At 36.9% G+C, this 25626-nt stretch overlaps 14 protein-coding genes and 1 non-coding gene across 15 annotated transcripts; 7 read left to right on the top strand and 8 right to left on the bottom strand. All coding sequences in view use genetic code 12, as the record gives it.

Moving 5' to 3' along the window:
• Window positions 1–203: 203 nt before the first annotated feature.
• On the top strand, window positions 204–428 carry DEHA2G14938g (DEHA2G14938p; the record flags this gene model as incomplete). The annotated part of the gene is made up of 1 exon (XM_462189.1): window positions 204–428. One exon carries the CDS (start codon window positions 204–206, stop codon window positions 426–428), a length of 225 nt encoding a protein of 74 aa, XP_462189.1.
• A 255-nt stretch (window positions 429–683) lies between these two features.
• On the bottom strand, window positions 684–5075 carry DEHA2G14916g (DEHA2G14916p; the record flags this gene model as incomplete). The annotated part of the gene is made up of 1 exon (XM_462188.2): window positions 684–5075. One exon carries the CDS (start codon window positions 5073–5075, stop codon window positions 684–686), a length of 4392 nt encoding a protein of 1463 aa, XP_462188.1.
• Window positions 5076–5659: 584 nt separating this feature from the next.
• Window positions 5660–10105, bottom strand: DEHA2G14894g (DEHA2G14894p; the record flags this gene model as incomplete). The annotated part of the gene is made up of 1 exon (XM_462187.1): window positions 5660–10105. The coding sequence occupies one exon, from the start codon at window positions 10103–10105 to the stop codon at window positions 5660–5662; it is 4446 nt and encodes a 1481-aa protein (XP_462187.2).
• A 794-nt stretch (window positions 10106–10899) lies between these two features.
• On the bottom strand, window positions 10900–11238 carry DEHA2G14872g (DEHA2G14872p; the record flags this gene model as incomplete). The annotated part of the gene is made up of 1 exon (XM_462186.1): window positions 10900–11238. One exon carries the CDS (start codon window positions 11236–11238, stop codon window positions 10900–10902), a length of 339 nt encoding a protein of 112 aa, XP_462186.1.
• Window positions 11239–12500: 1262 nt separating this feature from the next.
• Window positions 12501–12707, top strand: DEHA2G14850g (DEHA2G14850p; the record flags this gene model as incomplete). The annotated part of the gene is made up of 1 exon (XM_002770598.1): window positions 12501–12707. One exon carries the CDS (start codon window positions 12501–12503, stop codon window positions 12705–12707), a length of 207 nt encoding a protein of 68 aa, XP_002770644.1.
• A 963-nt stretch (window positions 12708–13670) lies between these two features.
• On the bottom strand, window positions 13671–13907 carry DEHA2G14828g (DEHA2G14828p; the record flags this gene model as incomplete). The annotated part of the gene is made up of 1 exon (XM_462185.1): window positions 13671–13907. One exon carries the CDS (start codon window positions 13905–13907, stop codon window positions 13671–13673), a length of 237 nt encoding a protein of 78 aa, XP_462185.1.
• Window positions 13908–14634: 727 nt separating this feature from the next.
• Window positions 14635–15105, bottom strand: DEHA2G14806g (DEHA2G14806p; the record flags this gene model as incomplete). The annotated part of the gene is made up of 1 exon (XM_462184.1): window positions 14635–15105. The coding sequence occupies one exon, from the start codon at window positions 15103–15105 to the stop codon at window positions 14635–14637; it is 471 nt and encodes a 156-aa protein (XP_462184.1).
• Window positions 15106–15777: 672 nt separating this feature from the next.
• DEHA2G14784g (DEHA2G14784p) lies at window positions 15778–16158 on the bottom strand (the record flags this gene model as incomplete). Its single annotated transcript, XM_462183.1, has 1 exon — window positions 15778–16158. The coding sequence occupies one exon, from the start codon at window positions 16156–16158 to the stop codon at window positions 15778–15780; it is 381 nt and encodes a 126-aa protein (XP_462183.1).
• A 605-nt stretch (window positions 16159–16763) lies between these two features.
• On the top strand, window positions 16764–18785 carry DEHA2G14762g (DEHA2G14762p; the record flags this gene model as incomplete). The annotated part of the gene is made up of 1 exon (XM_462182.1): window positions 16764–18785. The coding sequence occupies one exon, from the start codon at window positions 16764–16766 to the stop codon at window positions 18783–18785; it is 2022 nt and encodes a 673-aa protein (XP_462182.2).
• Window positions 18786–18877: 92 nt separating this feature from the next.
• Window positions 18878–19186, bottom strand: DEHA2G14740g (DEHA2G14740p; the record flags this gene model as incomplete). Its single annotated transcript, XM_462181.1, has 1 exon — window positions 18878–19186. The coding sequence occupies one exon, from the start codon at window positions 19184–19186 to the stop codon at window positions 18878–18880; it is 309 nt and encodes a 102-aa protein (XP_462181.1).
• A 186-nt stretch (window positions 19187–19372) lies between these two features.
• DEHA2G14718g (DEHA2G14718p) lies at window positions 19373–20185 on the top strand (the record flags this gene model as incomplete). Its single annotated transcript, XM_002770596.1, has 2 exons — window positions 19373–19597; window positions 19751–20185. The coding sequence occupies 2 exons, from the start codon at window positions 19373–19375 to the stop codon at window positions 20183–20185; spliced, it is 660 nt and encodes a 219-aa protein (XP_002770642.1).
• Window positions 20186–20412: 227 nt separating this feature from the next.
• DEHA2G14696g (DEHA2G14696p) lies at window positions 20413–21759 on the top strand (the record flags this gene model as incomplete). Its single annotated transcript, XM_462179.1, has 1 exon — window positions 20413–21759. One exon carries the CDS (start codon window positions 20413–20415, stop codon window positions 21757–21759), a length of 1347 nt encoding a protein of 448 aa, XP_462179.1.
• Window positions 21760–21781: 22 nt separating this feature from the next.
• Window positions 21782–23494, bottom strand: DEHA2G14674g (DEHA2G14674p; the record flags this gene model as incomplete). Its single annotated transcript, XM_462178.1, has 1 exon — window positions 21782–23494. The coding sequence occupies one exon, from the start codon at window positions 23492–23494 to the stop codon at window positions 21782–21784; it is 1713 nt and encodes a 570-aa protein (XP_462178.2).
• A 267-nt stretch (window positions 23495–23761) lies between these two features.
• Window positions 23762–25195, top strand: DEHA2G14652g (DEHA2G14652p; the record flags this gene model as incomplete). Its single annotated transcript, XM_002770595.1, has 1 exon — window positions 23762–25195. One exon carries the CDS (start codon window positions 23762–23764, stop codon window positions 25193–25195), a length of 1434 nt encoding a protein of 477 aa, XP_002770641.1.
• A 338-nt stretch (window positions 25196–25533) lies between these two features.
• On the top strand, window positions 25534–25604 carry DEHA2G14630r. Its single transcript has one exon. It is a non-coding gene; the product is annotated as a tRNA-Gly (tRNA).
• The last annotated feature ends 22 nt before the right edge of the window (window positions 25605–25626 follow it).

The raw sequence follows: 25626 nt of genomic DNA, 5'->3' as shown, positions 1-25626 counted from the left end.
TTTTTTCATATTCCTTGTTTTGCTTAGGTTCTTCACCAATATCGATTTTAGTCAATTACTAGGTATTACTGCCTTCAGAAACATTGCAATACCCATTAGATTATATCTAAATTAGAAGTGATTTTTCAGGAACTGTATTCACGTACTTAGTAAATTATTGAATTATAGCATTATCTCCGGAAGATACTAAACTAAAGAACATCATGAAACAATTTGCCAATAATGGAGTGTTATTCATGCTAGCACCAGCATTTCTTATTGCATCCGATTTTATAGCCACCAAGTTTTCAGCCAGCAAGGCTGCTACCCAAATAACGTCTAATAAAGGAGGTTCAATTTTTATGAATCATGTTTATGGGTCAAAATTCTACAATACCAGCTTTAAGAGGTTTCCAGACCCAAACAGTTCTTCCAATGGGAAATGGTAGATTTCAAGCTACTTAATTCACACGGACAAAACCGGCCTTAGCATTCGATGACTTTTGCATTTATCTTACAGAACGTTGTAAATAACCATGACATCCATTCAAATTAAATTTTAATATCTTTCACTTTTCGAATTCGTCTTTGACTGACGATTTATGACCATACTATGATTAAACATGTATATGCTACGCAAATAAATATTCATTAATTAAACAACATTATATTAAAATTAGATATTGTATAAAGCTCAAAAGAAATTATTTATTCTTTTGTCTACTTGTCTTGGGTACCCTCGCAAGCCAGTAGAAAAATATAGTACCGATAATGTTGATAGCGATGAAACAAACAAAGATACCAATATCACGACTTTTCTTACTATAATCAGCACCCACTTGTTGTAAATATACATTTGTCGAGGCAACCGTACAAAATTCGCAAGTTACTGTGGTATCATTACTAATCAAATAACCACCTGCAAAGCTCATATAAGTTTGCATGTATTCACCGCAAGTCTGCCCATCTTCAGGTTTGAATCTTAATAACTCATTATAATCACACGTAACATCGGAATTTGCTAGAGCAACGGATAAAATTGCTGATACCAAATACGAAAAAGGATTACATCTGTACATGAAAATCCAGAATCTCGGCATTGAATCAGATGAAGCCAAGATACCACAGAACGTTAAACACATTGTGAATAATAAAGACGACAAATTCGCAGCATTATCCGCTAGTTCATTGAACGAGATACATAGCTGTGCCATAGTAGAACAATAGATGAAGAACAAGACAATAATAATCCACATCAAGGCACCTCTTTGGGCTACAGCATCAGTAGGTTCTGCATTCCTATAAAGACCAATTGGATAGTACCAACAGAAGAAAGCAAGAGTTCCTGAAGCAATTTGCCATGGAATCTCAGCAGTGATTTGAGCAGTAATGAAGGCAAACCACGATAAAGTTCTTGATGGTCTTTCTCTAACTTCATATAAATCTCTCTGAGCGACAAAATGAGGTAAGTATTGCTGAACCAAGGTATTGAAAAGAACAAAAAACATGAAGACAGAAAACATTTGATTTTGTAATCCTTGTAAAGATTTATCAGCCTTAAAGAAAGCAAACCCGTTGAACAAAGACGAAAATATCGACATGAGAACCTTTGAATAAGTATATGAAGGCGTTCTCCAATATTGCTGGAATACCCTTTGAGTGACGTATTTATACTGATACCAAAATGGGGCTGCAAATGTCTTCATACTCTCAGGCGAATCATCCTTTGGCTTTTTCACTAATTCTTGTTCCATAATATCCAATTCATGATTAATAGTTACATATTCAGAGGAATTTATCCAGACATCATAATAGTCTTGACTAGCATGACTTCCGGGAGCAGCACCGATAACTTCCAACATCCATTCTGCTGGATTAGCGTCTGGTGGACATTTTGGTGCTCCGTACTTTTCAAAGTAATCAATCAATGTTTGGCAGTTATCACCAAGGTCGCCAAAATAGACTGTTTTACCACCCCTTTGTAAAAACAATAATCTGTCAAATTCTTTCAATAAAATAGCAGATGGTTGGTGAATAGTACATAAAATAGCTTGTCCGTGATCTGCTAATTTACGGATCAACTTACAAATAGACCAAGCTGTCTGCGAGTCTAAACCAGAAGTGGGTTCATCAAGAAAAACCAATAATTTCGGTTTGGCAACCAATTCGACACCAATGGTTAATCTCTTTCTTTGTTCAACATTTAAACCTTCACCAGACACCCCTACGACAGCATCAGAATACTTTTCCATTTCTAATAATCGAATAATATAATCAACATATGAATCTTTTTCTGATTTTGGTACAGATTTAGGTTGTCTTAAGTATGCGGAAAATGTCAAAGCTTCACGTACAGTCGAAGTTTGAAGATGGAGATCTTGTTGTTGAACATACCCAATTGATCGTTGAAAAGAAGCATCTAATTCATGACCATTGACCATACGAACCCCAGATGTAATAACACCAGACGTTAATCTGTCAGACAATGCATTTAACAAAGTGGTTTTACCAGCACCAGAAGCACCCATCAAAGCAGTAACCTGACCAGGCTTGACCCAACCATCAACGCTATTCAAAATCACTCTTTCTTCAGATTTTATTTTAACTTGATATGTCAATTCACGCCAATGAAATATGTCTCCGGCTGATGGTAATTTGCTCTCCATCTCATTATCGGTCACATTATCATTATTGTAATCCGGGCTTATCTTTTCAATGTTACCACTTTCAATATCATTTCTCCTACGTTTGTTTTTCTTTAGGGCCTTTCTTTGGAATAATAATATTTCTCCTTTCTGCATAGCACCTTTATTATATTCACATATCATAATATGCACAACTAAAAAGAAAACAACAAAGGCTACAACAATCCCCCAGTTTCTCCATCTATTACTCCAATAATATACATATTGCTCGTTAATGTAAGCATCTCCAGTAACATAATCCCTACCAGCTACTGCACCAACAACAGAACAAATTATAGAGTCACCGGAAGTTGGATATCCTGGGCCAGAAGGAACAAACTGTGAGCAGTCAAAGTCACGTCCATGGAACTCGTTTACAATTAAGGCTTCGAATGCATATCCGATAGGGTCAAGATAATTTATCCAACGACACCAACCAAGCATTTTTGGTGTTGGGATAACAAAACCAGTAAAAATTGTTAATGCAAGCAAAAGAATCGACGCAGGAGTCATAGCTTGAGATAAGGATTTAGTAGAAGATCCAATAGTCCTGAACAAATGAGACATTGATAGCGTAGCCGTGAAGTTGACCAACAAATAGAAGAAAAAGTTACCGGCATTACGGCGGAAATTAACCATAAAATAAAGCACCAAATTGAATGCAAGGCAAGTAAATATCTTAGGTGGTAACTCCGTTATGATTGAAGCAAATGCGTCTGCTGAAGGATGATACAAGGCATAAGTCTTATGCTTCTCCACAATTGGTCTTGCCTCATAAAGAGAAAAGATTTCCAACATGGAAGAGAACGCATTAAATAACACAGCAAAGAACATCGCTGCTGTTCTATAGTAGAAAGAGCCGGTGTTATCTTCTAGATTATAGAAAATTGACGAAATAATAAGACCCATTACGATATTACCAAAGACACCGAATATGGTAATTGATGGATCACCCTTAGTTCTCATAATATTTCTCTTTATAATATATTTTACTTGCATACCATATGAAACCGTATAAGGTGAGGCAGGACGAAGGTGGTTGGACTGTTTTGTATTATGTGCATCCTTGAATTGCTGGAGACGCTCTTCATTATCAGTCTTATTCAAATAGTCATCAATTTCTCCCAATAGTGCCTTCCTTTCAGGTGAATTTTGCCAATAGGTATAGAACTCTTCTGGTGTCCTGGGTACCTTATTTTCATAGCCTGGTCTGACAACACGTTCGGATGGATTTGTCAAGGATGTTAAAAAATCTGCAGTAGTCTGTCTTTGCGGACAATCATATCCCATTTCAAGGAAATATAGTTTGGCTTGTTTACAATCGCCGAAGAAAATTTGGTAACCTTCGTATAACAAAATCACCTTATCAAATAAATCGTAAGCATCTTGAGAACATTGATAGATGGCGATCATTGGGGTGGCGTTCAAAACAGTTGCCGAGGTCTTCAATGCTTTAATAAATTCCAAGGCAGTAGCAGAATCTAAACCTCTGGTCGAATTATCCCAACATTGTAATGATGCAAACGATAATGCGACTTCAGCTATGGAAACTCTCTTACGTTCACCACCAGAAACACCCCTAATAAAGTCATTACCAACTTTCGTATTCTTAGTATGAGATAAACCATATGTAGCCATTACAACCTTCGTTAAATGCTCAGCATACTCCTCTCTAGACACACCTTCTGGTCTATTTTGCGGTGTTCTCAATTTTGCAGCAAACTCTAACGTTTGACCAACAGTTAACTGAGGAAAATGAGATTCGGTCTCAGCACAATACACTACATCTCCTCTAAAATGCTTAATAATATCTTTTGGGGTTAAACCGTCATATGAAAGAACAGAGTTCTTATCAATGGTAAAACCGTATGTATGAGCTGCAATTGTCTTTAGGAATGTTGAACATCCAGCACCCGGTCTACCCAAGACCACTGTCACTTCTCCGGGTCTGATTAGCCCATCCATTGGCTTCAAAATATCGAATTTAGCGGCTTCATTATTTCTATCCATAAATCTTCTGATTGTTCTCGCAACAACTTTGTAAGCAGCATTTCCAAAATTGGACTGATAATCAGCATCTGTGGCAATACCATACGCCCTAAGATCCTTATATGCTACCCCTAATGACGACGGCTTGTAATACGCGGGGTCAGAATTATACATTTTCCGGAGATTTTTGACCCAGAACCTTGAATCAAAATTATCTGAATCAGGATCTAACCTTGGATCAATATCTTCTTCCTTCGACATAGGATTGACTCCTGGAACTTGTGACACGTTGCTCAATGTTCGTGCCAAAGACGACGCTTTATCTATTGATGGTCTACTCATCGAGCGGGCAAAATTTTGCACTTCAGATGAAACCCCTTCATCAAACCCCCGATAGTTTGGGACTTCGTTATCGTCTGTCATACTATCAAATATTTCAACTTTTTAACGAATGTTTGAATTTGCCCCTTGATTGTTTTTAATATTATGTATTAATAGATTGTTTTTATCGAATGCGATCTTAATCATATACGAATGTCCAAACGAACAACTGTATTATATTTTTATTAATATTAAATATTAAAATAAGCCAAGTTGCTGTTCGAAGCCTTACTATCAATCATAAATAACACCAAGTAGTTGGGGAAGCTAGTATACTTATACCACAATAGAATAAGGTTAGACCAAACTCTATTAGCTAAATATTCATGAACGGCGGCTTGGCATATAATGTGCCTAATTTGGAACTATGAAGTTCTATTTTGATGAGCGACTGCGTATTATTATCTTGCATTAATCATGGATAACCTTTAGTGTTGGTAAAAATAAATATGTGTCACGAAGACCCACTAATTTGTGTCGTCATATAGACTAATAAAGTTAAATTGAATTTTATTTAAACATATATATAAAAATACTGAACGGTAATAAAAATATTAAGCTGGGTTATATGAATTCTTAATTGCATCGAAAGCTCAATTGAGACATCAGGGATTTTTATCGTTACATTATTTTTGTCTACTGCGCTTTGGTACTCTAGCAAGCCAGTAGAAAAATACTGTACCTATCATATTGATAACGATAAAACAAAAGAAGATTCCAATATCACGGCTTCTCTTGGTTTTATCAACACTGACGCTTTCTAAAAATACGTTTGTGGAAGAAATGGTACAATACTCGCAACTTCCTGTAGTATCGTTGCTAATCAAATAACCACCTGCATTCTGTATGTATGATTGCATGTATTCACCACAGGTTTGGCCACCTTCTGGTTCGAATCTTAGTAACTCCTTATCTGAACAAGTAACACTAGAATCTTGAAGAGCAACGGATAAGATTGCTGATACCAAATACGAGAAAGGATTACATCTGTACATGAAAATCCAAAAGCCTGGCATAGCGTCTGGGGATGCTAAAATACCACAGAAGGTTAAACACATTGTGAATAATAAGGACGCCAAATTTGCTGCATTATCGGCTACCTCCATAAACGAGATACATAATTGTGCCATGGTAGAACAATATATGAAGAACAAGACAATTATAATCCACATTAAGGCACCTCTTTGGGATACTGTATCAGTAGCTTCAGCATTACCATAAAGACCAATCGGATAGTACCAACAAAAGAAAGCAAGGGTTCCTGTAAGAATCTGCCATGGAATCTCAGCAGTGATTTGAGCTGTAATGAAGGCAACCCAGGAAAAGGTTTTGGATGGTCTTTCTCTAGCTTCGTATAAATCTCTCTGAGAAACATAGTTTGGTAAATATTGCTGGGTTAGGGTATTGAAAATAACGAAAAACATGAAGACAGAAAACATTTGATTTTGTAATCCTTGCATAGTGTTGTTTGCTTTAAAGAAAGCGAATCCATTAAACAAAGACGAGAAAATCGACATTAATACCTTTGAATAAGTATATGAAGGTGTTCTCCAATACTGTTGAAGGACTCTGTGCGTTACATTTATATACTGTTGCCACATAGGCACTGCAAATGTTTTCATACTCTCAGGCGAATCATCCTTTGGTTTCTTTACTAATTCTTGTTCCATGACATCCAATTCCCCCTTTACTTCCCTGTACTCAGTAGAATTCATCCAGACATCATAATAGTCTTGACTAGCATGACTTCCGGGAGCAGCACCGATAACTTCCAACATCCATTCTGCTGGATTAGCGTCTGGTGGACATTTTGGTGCTCCGTACTTTTCAAAGTAATCAATCAATGTTTGGCAGTTATCACCAAGGTCGCCAAAATAGACTGTTTTACCACCCCTTTGTAAAAACAATAATCTGTCAAATTCTTTCAATAAAATAGCAGATGGTTGGTGAATAGTACATAAAATAGCTTGTCCGTGATCTGCTAATTTACGGATCAACTTACAAATAGACCAAGCTGTCTGCGAGTCTAAACCAGAAGTGGGTTCATCAAGAAAAACCAATAATTTCGGTTTGGCAACCAATTCGACACCAATGGTTAATCTCTTTCTTTGTTCAACATTTAAACCTTCACCAGACACCCCTACGACAGCATCAGAATACTTTTCCATTTCTAATAATCGAATAATATAATCAACATATGAATCTTTTTCTGATTTTGGTACAGATTTAGGTTGTCTTAAGTATGCGGAAAATGTCAAAGCTTCACGTACAGTCGAAGTTTGAAGATGGAGATCTTGTTGTTGAACATACCCAATTGATCGTTGAAAAGAAGCATCTAATTCATGACCATTGACCATACGAACCCCAGATGTAATAACACCAGACGTTAATCTGTCAGACAATGCATTTAACAAAGTGGTTTTACCAGCACCAGAAGCACCCATCAAAGCAGTAACCTGACCAGGCTTGACCCAACCATCAACGCTATTCAAAATCACTCTATCTTCAGATTTTATTTTAACTTGATATGTCAATTCACGCCAGTGGAAAATATCTCCTGAGGAAGGTAATTTATTATCTATTTCGTTATCGGGTGTCTTTTCATTATTAAATTCGGGGCCCACTTTTTCAATGTTACCGCTTTCAATATCCTTTCTCTGTCTTTTGTTCTTCTTCAAGGCACTTCTTTGAAACAATAATATTTCCCCTTTCTGCATAGCACCTTTATTATACTCGCAAATAATGATATGAACAAACAAAAAGAAAACAACAAACCCCACAACAATACCCCAGTTTCTCCATCTGTGGCTAAAGTAATATTCATACGACCCCCTTATATAGTCGTCACCGTTAACAATGTCGGAGCCAGGTTGGGAACCAACAACAGAACAAATTATAGAATTACCGGAAGTTGGATATCCTGGGCCAGAAGGAACAAACTGTGAACAATCAAAGTCACGTCCATGGAACTCGTTTGCAATCAAGGCTTCGAATGCGTATCCGATAGGATCAAGATAATTAATCCAACGACACCAACCAAGCATTTCAGGCGTAGGAATAACAAAACCAGTAAAGATTGTTAATGCAAGCAAAAGCACGGACGCAGGAGTCATAGCTTGAGATAACGATTTAGTAGCGGACCCAATAGTTCTGAACAAATGAGACATCGATAATGTAGCCGTGAAGTTGACCAACAAATAGAAGAAAAAGTTACCGGCATTACGGCGGAAATTAACCATAAAATAAAGCACCAAATTGAATGAAATAGAAACAAGTAACTTAGGTGGTAACTCTGTTATGATTGAAGCAAATGCGTCTGCCGAAGGATGATACAAGGCATAAGTCTTATGCTTCTCAACGATTGGTCTAGCTTCGTATAAGGCGAAAATTTCTAACAACGAGGAGAACGCATTAAATAACACAGCAAAGAACATAGCTACTGTTCTATAGTAGAAAGAGCCAGTCGTATCATCTAGATTATAGAAAATGGATGATATTATAAGACCCATTACTGTATTACCGAAGATACTAAATAAGGTGATGGAGGGATCACCCTTGGTTCTCATAATATTTCTACCCATTATGTACTTAACTTGCAAACCATATGAAACCGTATAAGGTGAGGCAGGACGAAGGTGGTTGGACTGTTTTGTATTATGTGCATCCTTGAATTGCTGGAGACGCTCTTCATTATCAGTCTTATTCAAATAGTCATCAATTTCTCCCAATAGTGCCTTCCTTTCAGGTGAATTTTGCCAATAGGTATAGAACTCTTCTGGTGTCCTGGGTACCTTATTTTCATAGCCTGGTCTGACAACACGTTCGGATGGATTTGTCAAGGATGTTAAAAAATCTGCAGTAGTCTGTCTTTGCGGACAATCATATCCCATTTCAAGGAAATATAGTTTGGCTTGTTTACAATCGCCGAAGAAAATTTGGTAACCTTCGTATAACAAAATCACCTTATCAAATAAATCGTAAGCATCTTGAGAACATTGATAGATGGCGATCATTGGGGTGGCGTTCAAAACAGTTGCCGAGGTCTTCAATGCTTTAATAAATTCCAAGGCAGTAGCAGAATCTAAACCTCTGGTCGAATTATCCCAACATTGTAATGATGCAAACGATAATGCGACTTCAGCTATGGAAACTCTCTTACGTTCACCACCAGAAACACCCCTAATAAAGTCATTACCAACTTTCGTATTCCTAGTATGAGATAAACCATATGTAGCCATAATTACTTTGGTCATATGGGCAGCATACTCCTCTCTTGAAACACCTTCTGGTCTATTTTGTGGAGTTCTCAATTTTGCAGCAAAATCTAACGTTTGACCGACCGTCAACTGAGGAAAATGAGATTCGGTCTCAGCACAGTACACCACATCTCCCCTAAAATGTTTAATAATATCATTTGGTTTTAAACCATCATATGAAAGAACGGAATCTTTAGCAACGGTAAAACCGTGGGTATTGGATGAGATTGTCTTTAGGAATGTTGAACATCCAGCACCCGGTCTACCTAAGACCACTGTCACTTCTCCGGGTCTGATTAGCCCATCCATTGGCTTCAAAATATCGAATTTAGCGTCATCGTTATTTTTGTCAAAAAATCCTTTAATCGTTTGACTAATTGTCTTGTAAACGACGTTACCTACATTGGCTTGGTAGTCGGCATCTGTAGCAATACCATAAGCTCTAAGGTCTTTATATGCAACCCCCAATGATGCAGGCTTGTAATACGCAGGATCTGAATTATGCATTTTCCGGAGATTTTTGACCCAGAATTTTGAATCAAAACTATCAGAATCAGGGTCTAATCTAGGATCTAATTCTCCTTCATCTTTAGCCATCGGATTTAGCCCTGGAACCTGAGACATGTTGCTCAATGTCCTTGCCAAAGACGACGCCTTATCTATTGATGGTCTACTCATCATGCGGGCCAAATTTTGCACCTCAGAAGAGACCTCTTTATCGAAGCCATGGTACTCGGGAATTTTGTTATCGTCCGCCAGATCATTTACTGTTGATGATTTCTGGGAGACATCATCGTAATGGGTACTCGAATTCATCGACTGCTCTTATTAAAATCGTGATTAAATGTACGAAGTAAGAGCTCTCAATTTGCAGCAAGATATATCTGAAATGTTTTTAGAAAGTGGCAATCGAATAACGTATATCACTTATGTAAATAGTACGAATATATATTACAGGAAATTTATATGTTTTAATCGGAGAAAGCTTGTCTTATTTATAACCTTATGTTATAGTTTCTATAATATGTGGGTATATATGCTTTCCGGCTCGGCCTGTAAAATGATATTGTTTCCCGAATTTTGGATTATACTAATCAGCCGCTTAAAACTATTGTAATCACCTTGAAATGTTACTACACCCAAACCCCCAAGAATATTTATGGGTGTAATATATACGGAAAGGATTATTACTTTGATCCGAAAAGCAACTTTTCTACCCGCAACCGTTGATGCATTTATGGGTGAGTTGTTGCTTTTAATACAAGCCGGGGCTGAAATAATATAAGGGTTATGTTTACATTGGGAATATTGCAGTCGTGAACACTGTTCTTTGACGGATTTCAATTGCCCACTTGTTCTAAGTCGCGCCTATAACAATTTACAGTTGTGAACCAGTATAAATGATTCTACATGAAGACATCATTGCCCTATACCTTGTAATTGTTTTCGTAAACCTTGATATGTACAGGTATTTACTTTCTCAATCCTACAAATTCTGAAGTTTCTACCTTCTGTCCGGCTTCGGATACTAATTTTTACCCTTTAGCCGAAGCGATTTGATCTTACTGTTTATATTTCAAGAAATCGTATATTGCATTTAGACTATAAGTTTACAAATTGGCGAAGTCAACAGTTACTCCATTCATTCTTTTAGGCAATCTACAAGCCACGCCAATTGGATGAGCAATAACGGAGTCAATATCCCAAATACCTTTCTCGTAGTAAATGTCCTTCTTTAAGAACTCAATAATTTCTTCTTTAGAATTGGCTATAATGTGGAATGCACTACCGGCAAACTTGGTCTTTTGAACATCTTGGTAAATTGCCCCGACAGAGGTGACAATCCCTTTGTTGACAGATTCTGGAATGTTTGCAACATGTGTTGGTCTGACTTCAGTTCTGTCAGTACCAGGCTTATCGTAGATTATAACGTTCCACTCGATTGACATTTTGAGGCTATTTTAATGTGTAAATCAATACTATTTTGGCTGGCATATTATATATTATATACTGTGTCGACAGTCGGATCAGGTTCCCGCACGATCTATTTTTAATGTACAGTCAGTCGGATATGTCTGCCTTATTAGTATTCTTGCTATTGTTTCTGGTTAGTATTAAATTTACAAACAATTATACAGTACTATTGATGAACTTCAGGAGAGTCATTGACGAGTCTGGCAAGGGCCATCACCTTTTGAGAGAGACTGCATTATAAATGGAAGCTCACTTATTATCAACTGATCTATGACCTTTTAAGCCAGTTTGTTTCTTTTCAGCATGTTTTCGGTTATTGGAACATTTGAAAACTCGCTGCCATTGCCCGTTTCGCTAGCAAACATAAAAGTAAGCTGCCGAATCCTTGGAAATTGACTTCCACTCAGAGTATGGAGGAGAAGTTAAGGTAATTGGTCAACGATTGATAGTGGTGGTGTGTCAAAATCTGCGACTGACAAGAATACGGCCAGCAACAAAATACCAAGCTAAACAGCTCTATCAGATGTAGAGTCGATGTTGTGAATATATACAAGTAGTTAGAAAGTGTTCCTCAAAAAAATAACCAAATCATTACAACAAGTAGATCTATTACGAATTTATTTCAAAGAACTCTCTATATTTTTATTAAAAACTAAGCATCGTTTATTAAACTAGAGTCGAATTGATTCATGTATGCGTTAAAAGTATGCCGAATTAAAATGCGAATAATAATTCGTGATTAATAATTATTAAGTAAATTAGACATATAGATGTACATGTCTGGAACAGTATCTTTGAAAATCCTAAAGCTATTGCCTGAGTATTTTGTTTTAGTCTTTTCCTTGTCATATTGACCCAAAACGAAGATTATACGACCAGACCACCCTCCCTATACTTAGAGTAAAACTTACTGCACATTAGTATCCTCGTAAATATGTCTCTCCATGCCCAATGATCAAAACCAGGCATTAAGTCCTCAAAATATCAACGTAGTACATTTCATAACTGTAGGATTTTGTAGGCCTGGATCGTGCCGATAATAGTTGTGGTTCGAAGGAGATAACGCACGATTGGGAATTCACCGGACCAATTGCATAGATTAGGTCGTTCGTGTTCAAACCACTATATGTGATCTCGTAAAACTGCTATATGAGATCTCAAATATTCCCCGAAACATTCTAAAATAACGAGCCTTGGTTCTGTATCTATAATAAAGAAAATGGGAAGATTCAGTGATATGAAGGACAGGCTTGCTAATGCAAAAGATGCGGTCCACATTAAAGTACTTGAAGCACAGTTGGAGAAAGAAGAAAAGAAGAAAGAAAAGTTCGAGAAAACTAAACAAGACTTTCTCGCACAACTGGCTAAATACGCTGCCCAAAGTGGACAACCAGCTACAATATTTGAAGAAGGCAAGTGGTTTCATTACATCCAGATGGACTGAAGGTGCCAATGGGTGGTCAAAGCTCTAGTTAATTTTCAACCTGTCAATCAAATCAAAAAGAAGTCTATTTTATTTATATACTCGCTATCATAAAAGGGATTTCCCTCTTATCTATTATTCTGTAATACATTTAGATCGATATATTTTCTCTATTTTTATGTCACATCAGTATGTTATTACATGTATCTTAACAGTATGTTATTATAAAAGCCATTGAGTGGTCGTCTGTAAAGAATACAGTTTATTCGCTTAAAATATTCCTCCTAAAGGAGGAATATAAATCTCAAAGAGGCGAGACATACATTTATGGGACCTACATTTAATAGAGTGGGTGCTTCCCTTTTCGATCTTCAGCCTTACTAAAAGTTAGTATAAAGAGATTAACGATAGCGTTATTTGATCGCCTTAACTCACACTTCTGGTCGAAGTAACTAGATAGGGAAGGATTGATCGTCCTCCAGGAGCTACTTGATATGAATTAATTACGACGTGAGTTAGTAATGATTTTGGATGCTTATTAACTCATACTTTCAACCAATGAATGTTGTCACCCCACCTTTGGTACTATACTCCTGTAGCAGTAAATTTATGATGTGTTTACAACCATCATATCATAAATTACGTTATCAAATTAAAATACCAGGTCGCAAATTTGGAACACAAATTTCAGAAAGCGTATTTCAAAATTGTTGGTTGCAAATCTGTTCTGAAGAATGCTATATTACAAAACATAATAGTCACTATTTTCCTACGTTTTGCCTCCTGTGATAATTATCCACGGCCCAACTTTGACATTGCGATGTTGCTTACTGCTATCTTTTCCCCTGTCGAAAATATTCGCAAAATTTCAGCTCAAAGTCCATAGATTTACAAGACATCAAATGAAATGAACTTCTTTCAGTAAGTAGTGATACGCAATCCGATAAAGAATATAAGTTACAAAGAGAGATATGCCATAATTAATCAGACATTACCACCTTTTAAAGTCGTATAATTACCTCCAAATTTGTCAGGGATTTTTTGCCACTTTTGAAACGAGTTATGCTTCAACGCATTTTCACCCACGAGATGCTGAAAAAACTGTGGTAGACATTTGGCTTTAATACCCTTATCATTATTGGCGTTTCGCCAGCAATTTCTGAAATTGCTGCAGACTATAATACCATTGGTCGTGTAATACACAAGTGCTACATAAATCATGAATCACATTCCCAGTATGGTGGACATTGAAGTTGGTAGTCGGCATAAGCAGTTAGTACTTATATACGGAGAAGCTACTAAGTATTTCCTTTGAAAATAACAGATAGTCATACTATAATATTAGACGAGAAGCGATCGCCGCAAGTCAGTGGCTAGGTGTAAGATCGAATCAGGAATGACAAGGGAAGCCAACTCGGATATGAGTAAGTATAGAAAACGACAGACTTGAATTTCGTGATAAAAGCTCTTATGCCCATACCTGTGGCTGGTATGCGTAAATTATAACAAAGATATCAGTAGGTGATAGAGAGGACCTTAAGAGCTTTGCAATAGTTTAGAAGTGAATAGCTGTTAAATGTATTTTCTATTGAATAAGACTGTTCTCCCTCAGATTAGATTGTCAATGTTGATGGATGGCTTAGCTTAAACGGTGGCTCTGTGGAAGTAAATCTAGCACACCCAGAGTTGGCAATTACATCAAGAACTCTCATTAGGTGATCTCAACTGCAAATGGCATCTCCCTACATGTGTAATAATAACTTTCTGATTTATTAAATGTATGAAATAGAAGAATAGAAATGTAGAATTTCAATGTTGTAAATCTAATATAAGTGTGGTGACATTGTGCCCACATACTCCTAATAAACAAATGCTGCTACCCCGACAACTACGTCCGATAGCACACCACAGGCTAGTGAATGATTGGTTTTAAAATGCTTTCAATTGATTATTGGTCGGATTTAAGTGGAGCATACACTCTAATACGCTCCTTACGAGGACCTAAATTATCGGTTTTAATACCAGCACCAAACTGGTTGCCAAATGGCGAGTGTGTTGGAATAAGATTGGTTGGAACTGCCCCTTCGCTAATACGTCTGTATTGTCTTTGACCTATTCCACCTCTGTCTTTAATATATGACTTCATGAATGATGATTTGTAACGTTTAAGATAGTTTTCATTTCTTAAGTTTTCACGTTCATCGACTTGATTGTATAATGGTGTCTTTATGAGAGGTTCTTTTCTTTCGGATGAATTCTTGTAAACATATAATCCCCCAGCTAAAGCAGCGATACCGAAAATTTTGGTTACATTAACTTCAATATCTTTAGGTTTACCACCTTTAGGTTCTTCTGTCGAATAGCTTCTTCTCCATACGTTCTTTATGTGACGCGTACTTCTGGCTGTTCTTGCAAACATCTTTACTTGGTGTATCTAATTAAAAATCCTATCAAAAGACGGGTTCTTATACAAACATTTATTCAATTTTTCATTAACCAATAACGACAGAGTCTTTAGAAATTAGTCGTGTGAGAAATCAAAATGAATTTTGCGGTTTTGTGTCATTTTCGTGATCTTCAGGATACCATGCTCTATACCGAAGAGCCACCATGAACATTCCATAAGAAATAGGACGGGCAGAATTAGTGGCGACGCATTGCTCGAGAAATTGGATCGAGTCAAGAGGCAATTGAGTGATTCATTGACTATGGGTTCTCAATGGCTTACAAAAATGGTAGAAACCCTGTTTGAAGTGCTTGCTCTGCAGTTTTTTCACTAGAGGGTGCACCGTTGCAAGGGTATAAGTCCTTCAGAATGTAATGTCTATAGATAATGTATATATTGAGCGAATTGAGTGGTAAAAATGTAATATATATGGTATCAGGCCGATAATCATGACATAGTAGTCACAGTTTGAGTAGCAAACCCCTACAGTTACAATACTTGTATAATATTAGTTACTATAAACTTCCCGCTACATAATACATCATCTCATACAGCCGTTACCGAGAGTATGGTGATGACAGCGTGAAAAGAGCCCGTGGCCACATAACGCAAATTGGTATTCAAGTGCCCGAATTCGGACAGGCCTTAATAATTGACACTAATTAAATAGTCTGCCAATTTTTCAACAACAGTGGTTGCTTCACCTGCAACAACTCCGGCTGGGTAATGGGCTATCAAGATAGCTTGTTTGGTTCTGACTGCAACAACTCCCTCGGCATCAAGTCTACCATAGATAGATCTGTCATCGGCTCTCAAAAGCATGTACTTTTGGCCCTGGACATGTAAACCATGGGCTTGTAAGTCTGATGGATCATCGTATCCCTTCGCAATGCCAGTGATTTCTTTAGGATCCAATTGGAAGTTCGATGATTGAGCCCACAATGAGTCCCCTGCTCTCGAATATAACGCTGCTTTATCAATTTTACCGGAGGAAACTAAGTTATCGGTGTATGCTTGCCACGACATCTTTATTATGGTTCAACTGTATTTGTTTAAGTGAAATTCTGTAAATTACTACTATTATTCAGAAAGAACGTTGTTTCATCCTTCTGGTATTTTGTTGACCATATATAGTGACCGATCAAAAACGCGTGACTATGGTCACATGAAGTATACATATTTGTGGTTTATTCGATAACTTGCTTCGTTAGGCGATACTGTATTTTAACAACACGATATGTATACGTATGTGTATATGGAGGTTAAACAGAAAGATTTTAGAGTTTCGGTGAAAATATAATATCCTTCTCTTGGAGAATTTTTGTTAATGTACAAATTTTGCAATTCGATTGCGGTAGCATAAAACCACAACCGAGCACGGCTTTACAAGAAGTGATTCTGATTCTGTGGGTTGTATTACAAAAATTATGTGATCATCGTTGCAATGATAGTGAAAGCTGCGTCTAAGAGCTTTTATCTTAATATCTGGTTAACCAGCCGGTATGGAAAGTTGAGTCGTGCATGTACCCGATGGTCGCTATGAGCCGCATCGATTTTTTTTGTAATTATGGTCTTTTTAGATAGTAGTTGGCGTAGAGAAAGGTAAGATTTAACAGCAACAGAACGAAAGAATGGCCAAGGGAAGCAAGAAAGAAGGTTCCTCGCAATCTGACCGTCCGGTAATAAAAGACTCGAGATTTTCGTCGGTTCACAATGATCCCAGGTTCAATTTGCCTAACTTGAAAAATGTCAAGGTAAAGGTTGATGATCGTTTTAGTAAGAAGGAGATGAGCAAATTGAATGAGGGGGCCATGGGAAAGAAGGTGAAAATTGATAGATACGGAAGAAAGTTAAAGAATCAAGATTCTGGAAAAGATTTTGATAAGTACTACAAGCACGAAGATGAGGAATCTAGTGACGATGAGGCTAGTGAAGACGAGGAGGAAAAAGAAGAAGAAGAAAAGCTCGCCAAGGTAGAAAGCGAAGGTGACGATGAAGAGGAAGAAGAGGATGATGATGATGAAGAAGATGAAGCGGAAAGCGTTTTTGTTGATCGTGCTAGAGGTGAGGGTTTGGAATCGTCGGAGGAGGACTCATCCTCCGAACTGGATTCTGAATCTGACGTCGAATCCGAAGTTGAGTCTGAAATCGAACTTGAAGAAGGCAAACCAGAGGAAGGTGAACCGTCTGACTCATTTGCAGTTGTCAATATGGACTGGGATAATTTAAGAGCAGTTGACTTAATGGCAACTTTCTTGTCGTTTGTTCCAACTGGAGGATCAATTAAATCCATCAGTATATATCCATCCGAATTTGGTAAGGAGCAAATGCAAAAAGAAGAAGTCGAAGGTCCACCAAGAGACTTATTTAAGAGCAAACGTAGTAAAGTGGAATCTGATTCTGATGATTCTGATTCCGAAATTGACGTCAATAACAAAGATGACTTAGAAAAGGCTGCACGTAAATTATATCAAGAGGATGATGGAGAAGAAGATTACGATAGTAAAGCATTACGTCGATACCAATTACAGAGATTGAGATACTATTATGCTGTCGTTAGATGTGATTCTGTCTCGACTGCAAAGAAGATTTACGACAACTGTGATGGTACCGAATACGAGTCCACAGCCAACATATTCGATTTAAGATACATCCCAGAAGGAATGGACTTTGATGAAAGCGAGTCGAACGATGTATGTACAAAGATTCCATCTAATTATAAACCAAATTCTACTTTCGTGACGGATGCATTGCAACATTCCAAGGTCAAGTTGACATGGGACGAGACTCCGAAGGAAAGATTGAACGTTTCGACAAGACAATTTTCGCAGAAGGAAATCGACGAAATGGATTTCAAAGCGTACCTTGCCTCCGATAGTGATGAAAGTGAGAACGAAACTACCAATAACGATTTAAAGAATAAGTATCAAAGCTTATTAGGTAACAGATTTAACAAAAAGGAGGCAGATAACCAAGAAGAAGATGTAGACATGGAAATTACTTTCAACCCTGCATTAAACGAAGCCGAAGGTAAGGTACCCGAGGAAGAAGAGGAACAGGAAGAATCTACCATTGCTGCATACAAGCGTAAAGAAAAGGAACGTCGTAAGCGTAGAATGGAGAAGTTCAAGCAGACTCAAGAAGAAGAAAATGATGATCAAAAGGATACCGAGAATACTGCTAAGGTAACCAAAGGCAAAAAATCAAAGGGTAAGGTTTCTCGTGACGATGATGATAAAACGAAGGCTCAATTGGAATTGGTCATGATGGACGAAGAAAATGGCGATAATGAGGCTCACCACTTCAACATGAAGGACGTCATCAAACTGGAGAAGCAGAAGAACAGAAAGGGCAAGAAGAATAAGAAGAACATTGACAATGAAATGGTCCAAGACGACTTCAAGGCAGATTTGAACGATCCTCGTTTCAAGGAAATCTTCGAAAGCCATGACTACGCCATTGATCCTACAAGCAGTGAATTCAAAAAGACTAATACAATGAAGAAGATCTTACAGGAACGTTCGAAAAGAAACCTTAATGAGCCAGCTAAGCAAGGTACTAAGAAGCAGAAGAAGCATGCTACAAATGAACACAACTCAAACGATCTTAATAACTTGGTGAATAAATTGAAACGTAAGCATAATAAGAAGTAAACTAAATACTAAATACATAATATATAACTATATTTGCATCATTGAGCTACAAATCGCAACTCGCATATAATCGGTTCCTCAAATTTTACAACCTATTGTTTTACTGGACCATTAGTGATCTCACTAAGTTTAGAATTTATAGCAAAGATTTTTGCATTGACACCCGTAACTCCAAACCCAGCTAATCTCTTTGAGTGCATATCTAAATATTTTTCTGCTGTTTCTTTAGTTTCGAAAACGTAGATTCCACCAGCTTCATTTCTTTCGGGACTTTCTGTCCAAATTTTCCACATGAACCCTTCCTCTTCATTGATACTTTTTGCTAAACCACTGAATTGCTCCGCCATTTCGTCCCCGAATGGTCCATTCATTTTAAAATCTACTTGTAACACGTATCCCATGGCTACTTCCCTTTGTTCAATTGATAGTATTTATATCGTTATTAAGGAACCCCTTAGTACGCATTACGCAAACTTGGGTACGACTTTTGTGCGTTGATGTGAACACGCGTTAATTTTCGAATCAAATTTCAATGTATAAAACTTCATAATAGAAATTTATTAGAATTAGGTGTTGATTAGTCAATAATGAAGTCTTTTATTGCTACGTTTATAACTGCGTTATTGGTGTTAGTTCAATTCACCAACGGTTTACATTTCTATTTGAAAACTGGTGAAACTAGATGCTTCTTTGAAGAATTAAGTCAGGACACATTAGTCGTTGGTAAAATAGATGCCACCGAATTGACCAACAACGGAGATTATGTTAAGAACCACAATTTACAATTGCAGATTACTGTTGAAGTAAGTACTTGATTTTTTTTGATGAAATTCACAGATTATGCTACATAATGGGCATAAAACTTGGGGAAGTGCCGAGCTGGTGAAAAGCTGGGCGAAAAGCCAGGTGAAAAGCTAAGTGAAAAGCTAGGTGAAAATATAGCATGAATTACTAACAAAACGTAGGAAACCTTTGACAATGACCACAAGGTTGTAGACCAAAAGTCTAATCCAAACGGTAAATTTACGTTCACATCTTTGGATTCTGGTGAGCATAAATTCTGCTTAACCCCAAAGTACTCGGATGGTTCTAGCAATAAGGCACACCGTATTTTCTTTGATGTTGCTACCGGTTCTTCCCATGACTACATTGACTCCAAGTCTACCCACAGAGTTGATGCCTTAACTTTGAAGGTCCAAAATTTAAACAAGAAGTTGGAAGAAATCCACTGGGAACAAGAACACATGAGGAAAAGAGAAGCTATATTCAGAGACCAATCCGAAACCACTAACTCGAGAGTTGTTAGATGGTCTATCATTCAATTGTTAGTCTTGATTGGAACATGTGTCTACCAATTACGTCACTTGAAGGGTTTCTTCGTTAAACAAAAGATTGTCTAAATGCTGTTAACGCGTTTTTTGGGATTGAACTTGATATTTAATCTTTCAGCAATCAGCGTAGATATTACTTTGTATCAATGTCTTTACATATTTTATACGTGTATTTATAATTGATAAAATTCTTTTATATCCTTCCTTGTAGAGTTTATGCTACCTTTCGCACAAAAGAAAAATTTAGCCTAATCCATCATCTCTAAAAGTAATTACTGTACATGATATAAATAAGCATGAATGACTTATCGAGGGAGGACTTATTGCAAAAGATAAGGCTACTCGAATTGGAGAATGCAAAGCTTAAGGAAAGTAAATCGGCCGTGTCAACTGTTTCCGATCAATATGAATATGATGCAAAATATCCAAAGATAGATGAGTACTTTTCTTCTGATGAATATAAACGATACGGTAGGCAAATGATAGTGCCACAGTTTGGATCTCTTATTTCACAAGTAAAACTTAAAAAGAGTAAAGTATTATTCATTGGTGCTGGAGGTCTAGGTTGTCCTGCTTTGCTTTATCTTTCAGCCTCAGGAGTTGGAGAAATCGGTATAATTGATGACGACTTGGTAGATATTAGTAATTTACATCGACAAGTCTTACATACTACGGAAAGTGTCGGAATCCATAAATGTGAATCTGCCAAAAGGTACATAAATAAACTAAACCCACATGTTAAGGTTAATACATATCCTTTTAGGCTCTCGAATGATAATGCTTTTGATATCATTGAAAAGTATGATCTTATTTTAGATTGCACAGATACGCCAGCAACTAGATATTTGATAAATGATGTCTCTGTCATATGTGGGAAGACTATTGTTAGTGGATCTGGGTTGAAGACAGATGGACAATTATCAATACTAAACTTTCATGGAATTGGTCCGTGCTATAGGTGTTTTTACCCCAAACCTCCATCTCCTGGATCTGTTACATCTTGTTCTGATGGTGGAGTTGTCGGACCAGCTATTGGCTTAATTGGAATTACAATGGCCTTAGAAGCAATAAAAGTAATTACGGACTTCTATACAGATGAGACTTTCAAACCTTTCTTGTCTATGTACTCAGGATATCCACAACAACAAATACGAGTGTTCAAGATGAGAAATAAGCAAGCGAATTGTGCAGTATGTGGTAATAACCCAACTGTATTAAAAAGTACAATTTCCGATAATGACATTGACTATGCTGAATTTTGTGGAAGAGTTAATCCAAATGTACTAGCTCCAGAATTAAGGATAAGTGTACAGGAATATCACAACTACATTAATAGCTCACAGGGCGAGAATTCTATACTTATAGATGTAAGACCCAAAGAGCAATATGAAATTACAAAATTGCCTAATTCCATCAACATCGCATGGGATCCCACATTCATCAAAGCGGACAATATCGATTCGTACCTTCCTTCCAATTTCGATAAGAATACAAATACATTTGTGATGTGTCGCTATGGCAATGATTCTCAAATGGCTACGAAGAAGCTTATAGAAAATTTTGGTTTCAATGAAGTAAAGGATATTAAGGGTGGCATAAATAAATGGAGTAAAGAAATCGATTCGAAAATCCCACAGTATTAATTAATATATTTCTAAGTAGTACTTAATTATTATTATATTTAGGATCTAATCTTTCCAATATTAATAACCCAGTTACCGTAGCGGCAGTATAAATTGAGCTACCATTCAAATTCTCATTCCATGCTAGAGACGATATTATTACATCAGGTGGAGTTACACTGATTTTTGTTGACTTGTCAGTCTGTACAATTTCGTAGTCACCCGACAACTCCAAAGTTTTTTTATCAGAATTTAATTGTAATTTCCACAACCTTAGCGGTATCAATAGCTTATTTGTTGCTTTTGCACCATTAAGAATCTTTCTCGATATATTAACGATATGAATCTCGCCAAACGTTGTCCCACTAATGTTGAGAGGATGTCCAGTTACTTCAGATGAGTGGAACGAGGAAACGACTCCATCAAGTTTTAGTACCGAACTTGGCTTTTCTTGTGGATGTCTGACAAAATTATAACCTATACTATCCCAAGCATCCGATAGAAGAAAAACTTTTAAATTATGATTGTAAATTGGCTTTAATAAAGTATTAGTCGGATAAGATTCTATTCTCCCTTGTTGAAAGTTACCATATTCGAGGGCAAAGCTCTGACTACCTGACGTATTTATAAGAATAAAGTAGCTCAGTTCACCTGGGTTAGCAATTGAAATGGAAGTCAATGGTGTTTCTGAAATTGTTTGAACAAATGAGGGTTGGTTTATGTCATTTTCTTCGGTGGTATCGTCTATCTCGGATGTATAATAGGGTAAAATGAATTCAGCTATTGATCCTACGGACAGTCCAACGATTACTTTCTCGTGATTTAAAAAGTCAAAACATGTTATGCCCACAGTGTCTTCATCATTATTCCCTCTTGGATCTTTTATTTCGTAATAAAGCGAAGATTTCATTAGCTTCGATAATTCTGGGGTATCCTTGGTATTCTGTTTAATTTTAAGTAGATGTAATTTACCGTCAGTAAATGTACCACATAATACACCTAGTATATCTGTATTTCCGCCAATATATATTGGAGTCCATGTCAAACGTGAGCAAACGCCAATTGAAGTCGTTATAAGAAATTTATACAATTCAAATTTGTTCTCTATTAGATCGTATTGCCATATTTGTATTGCTGATTTAACATTATAAGAATCCTTACCCGCTGAGTTATGAAAGACGCTTAATTGGGGGTTATTTATGGTATCTTTCAAGCCATTAGCATTATTAATGACAGAAACAGCCAAATATTGGTATCTTGCACCATTTTCGTTAAACTTTTGTGGCAACCAACTCATCGAAGTTACATGTCCACCAGTATTCAATGCCAATCCGTTTCTTTTCAAGGATGAGTTCAAGTCAATACTTTCACCGAATTGCAACTTTGTTTCTTTCTTCGCTTTATCTCTCACGACACACAATCGTAACAAATCTTTATTGAGACCGAATTGTGAATTGATTTCGGCTTCACTGAGGTTTTTCAGCTTGATATCACTCATTTTCAACCTATTCGTATCAATTGTCGGAAATTGTTTAATCTTCAAGTCGCCTGTTCTAAATTCGTCAATCATCGCATCTTCATCCACATAAAATAGTTTATCCTGCCATGCATCCTTGTATTTTAATGCATAGTCATAGAACTTCTCATCGAATCCATAATTGTATCGAAATCTAGGCTTAAAAGAAATATCTCTCATCAGTTGTTTAGTAGAGTTACCATTAGCAGTGGCAGCTCTCGCTGGAGTGGTTATCTCCATATTTGTTTTGGCCTGATTTTTTCTCCCTACGGTACCCCCCAAAGATGCATTGGCAGCAATCGTTTGGAATTCGGAGCCTGATTCATCTCGATTCGTCATCTAGAATATATGCTGTTCAATCGGTGTTGATCAAAGAAGAGATCTCTAGTGAATAGTGTTTGTTTTGATAAACAAAATCATAATCTGTAAATAGGAGATAACCTGTAAACACCAAGATATAAGTGCCATACTATTATCTGATAAGTTAAATAGAACTCTTCATTAGCAATGCAGTCGGATACTGCTGATTGTACAAGTGAATATTACACTTCAAATGAAATAATAGACGAGAATTCGTCGCCAATACATATTGAGGTAGCCAGTACTGATGAAAATGATATTAAAGAGGATCGAAATGGTGCTTCTAGAAGATCATCGCAAATAAAACAGGAAGTGAAGAAAGAAGCAAAAAGAGAAGTAATCCCGGAAGAAGGCGCTAAGAAACGAAAGAACGATATCCTAGATGACTTCTTTGCACTCGGCGAACCAGGCATTAAGAAGAAGAAGAAGAAATCAAAGAAATTGAAACATGCACATCGAGATGCCACAGATGAAGATATTACGATAAATACCGCCTTGAATATTCAACATGTTACAGATCCAGTTGACGAGGATGTATATTTAGACATAGAGGAGATCACAGGATCGAAGACAAGGACTCCGAATCGAAAAGAAAAGGCATTACCTAACAGAATGGGGTCGGTGACACCTCCACCGGTATTTGATAAACAAGCATTATTGGCCAAGCACATGAAACTGGAAAGACTGTCAGAAGCGAATAGTTTTGATATCGAAGATGATGATGATGATCTAGAGATTTTGCAGCAGCCGTCATATCGCAGGTCGCATACACCCAGTGGTTCACAATCTGGAAATATAGGATATCAATTCACGGATGAAAATGAAAGTAAAAGAAATTATATATTAAAAGTAACTTCTAAATTGGTAGATGGGACAGATATTGACTCTACTTTTCGAACGAAAGGAACTAATAGGTTTTCCAAAACCCTAGATTCGATAATTTCATATTTCCTAAGGGTTCAGAAGGGCGTTGAATATACGAGCGATGACGTTTCCGTAATATGGATAGATGGGAGAATGGAAATCAAGCCCTTTTTTAAACCAAGCACGTTGAGGGTACAACCGGTTACTCTAAATGGTGCGAAGAAGAGTCCTAGAGCCTCTACGTACTTATACTGTTTGCTTATTCCTAAATCAAATTTAGAAACTTTTACCAGCACATATTCTGAGTTTGAAACAAGTGCTTCGTCGCTCAAGAAAATCACAGACTTGACAGATGAAATAGAGCAAATCGATGAACAAGAACACGATGATACCAGCATGTATGATGCAAGTGACATTGGTGAGACTAAAAGCATATCTTCTAGACCAATTGTTATTGATTTAGATGAGGAGGATAATGAGAGCTATTTTGTCATAGGACTCAAGGGGAAGGATAATAAAAGAATCGAGGTTCAGGTATCGCCAGCTACACAGATTCGGAAATTGTTACTGTACTTTTTGAAAACAAAGGGCATAAAAGAATCAGAAGTTAATATGAAAACTGTAAAACTAATATTTGATGACGAAGAGTTAAATTTGGATGATGTTGTAGGCGATACTGAGCTAGAAGAAGACTTTGAAGTTCAAGTAGTTATTTAATTGTATATAATATTGTATAATATGTTGATCTCTGTATGTTAATCGAATTAAATCGTGATTACTAGTAACTGTAAGCGTATTGTAAAAAAGGTAATTCCTTAGACCAACACTTCAATCATTATGGAGTATCTACTAACTAACTTCTTGTATTAATAGACAATCAAAAATAATTGCCGTTTTTACTACCATTATAAAGGAAATAAGTCTTGATTATACAAAGAAAAGTGAGGAAAATGATACTTACGCTAACCCTTTCGAACACTCTCTGCAACATTATAAGGTTTTATATAAGTACCTAGCATGTGTACGGCTTGACATATTTAGAAGCAAAACAAAACGCGCAAATGGTTTAGTGGTAAAATCCAACGTTGCCATCGTTGGGCCCCCGGTTCGATTCCGGGTTTGCGCATTCTTTTTTTTGAAAGAAGTGC

This window comes from Debaryomyces hansenii, assembly GCF_000006445.2.
Source record: "Debaryomyces hansenii CBS767 chromosome G complete sequence".
NCBI lineage: Eukaryota > Fungi > Ascomycota > Pichiomycetes > Serinales > Debaryomycetaceae > Debaryomyces > Debaryomyces hansenii.
Note: the sequence above shows the minus strand (reverse complement) of the source record. Positions and strands in the feature narration are given on the sequence as shown.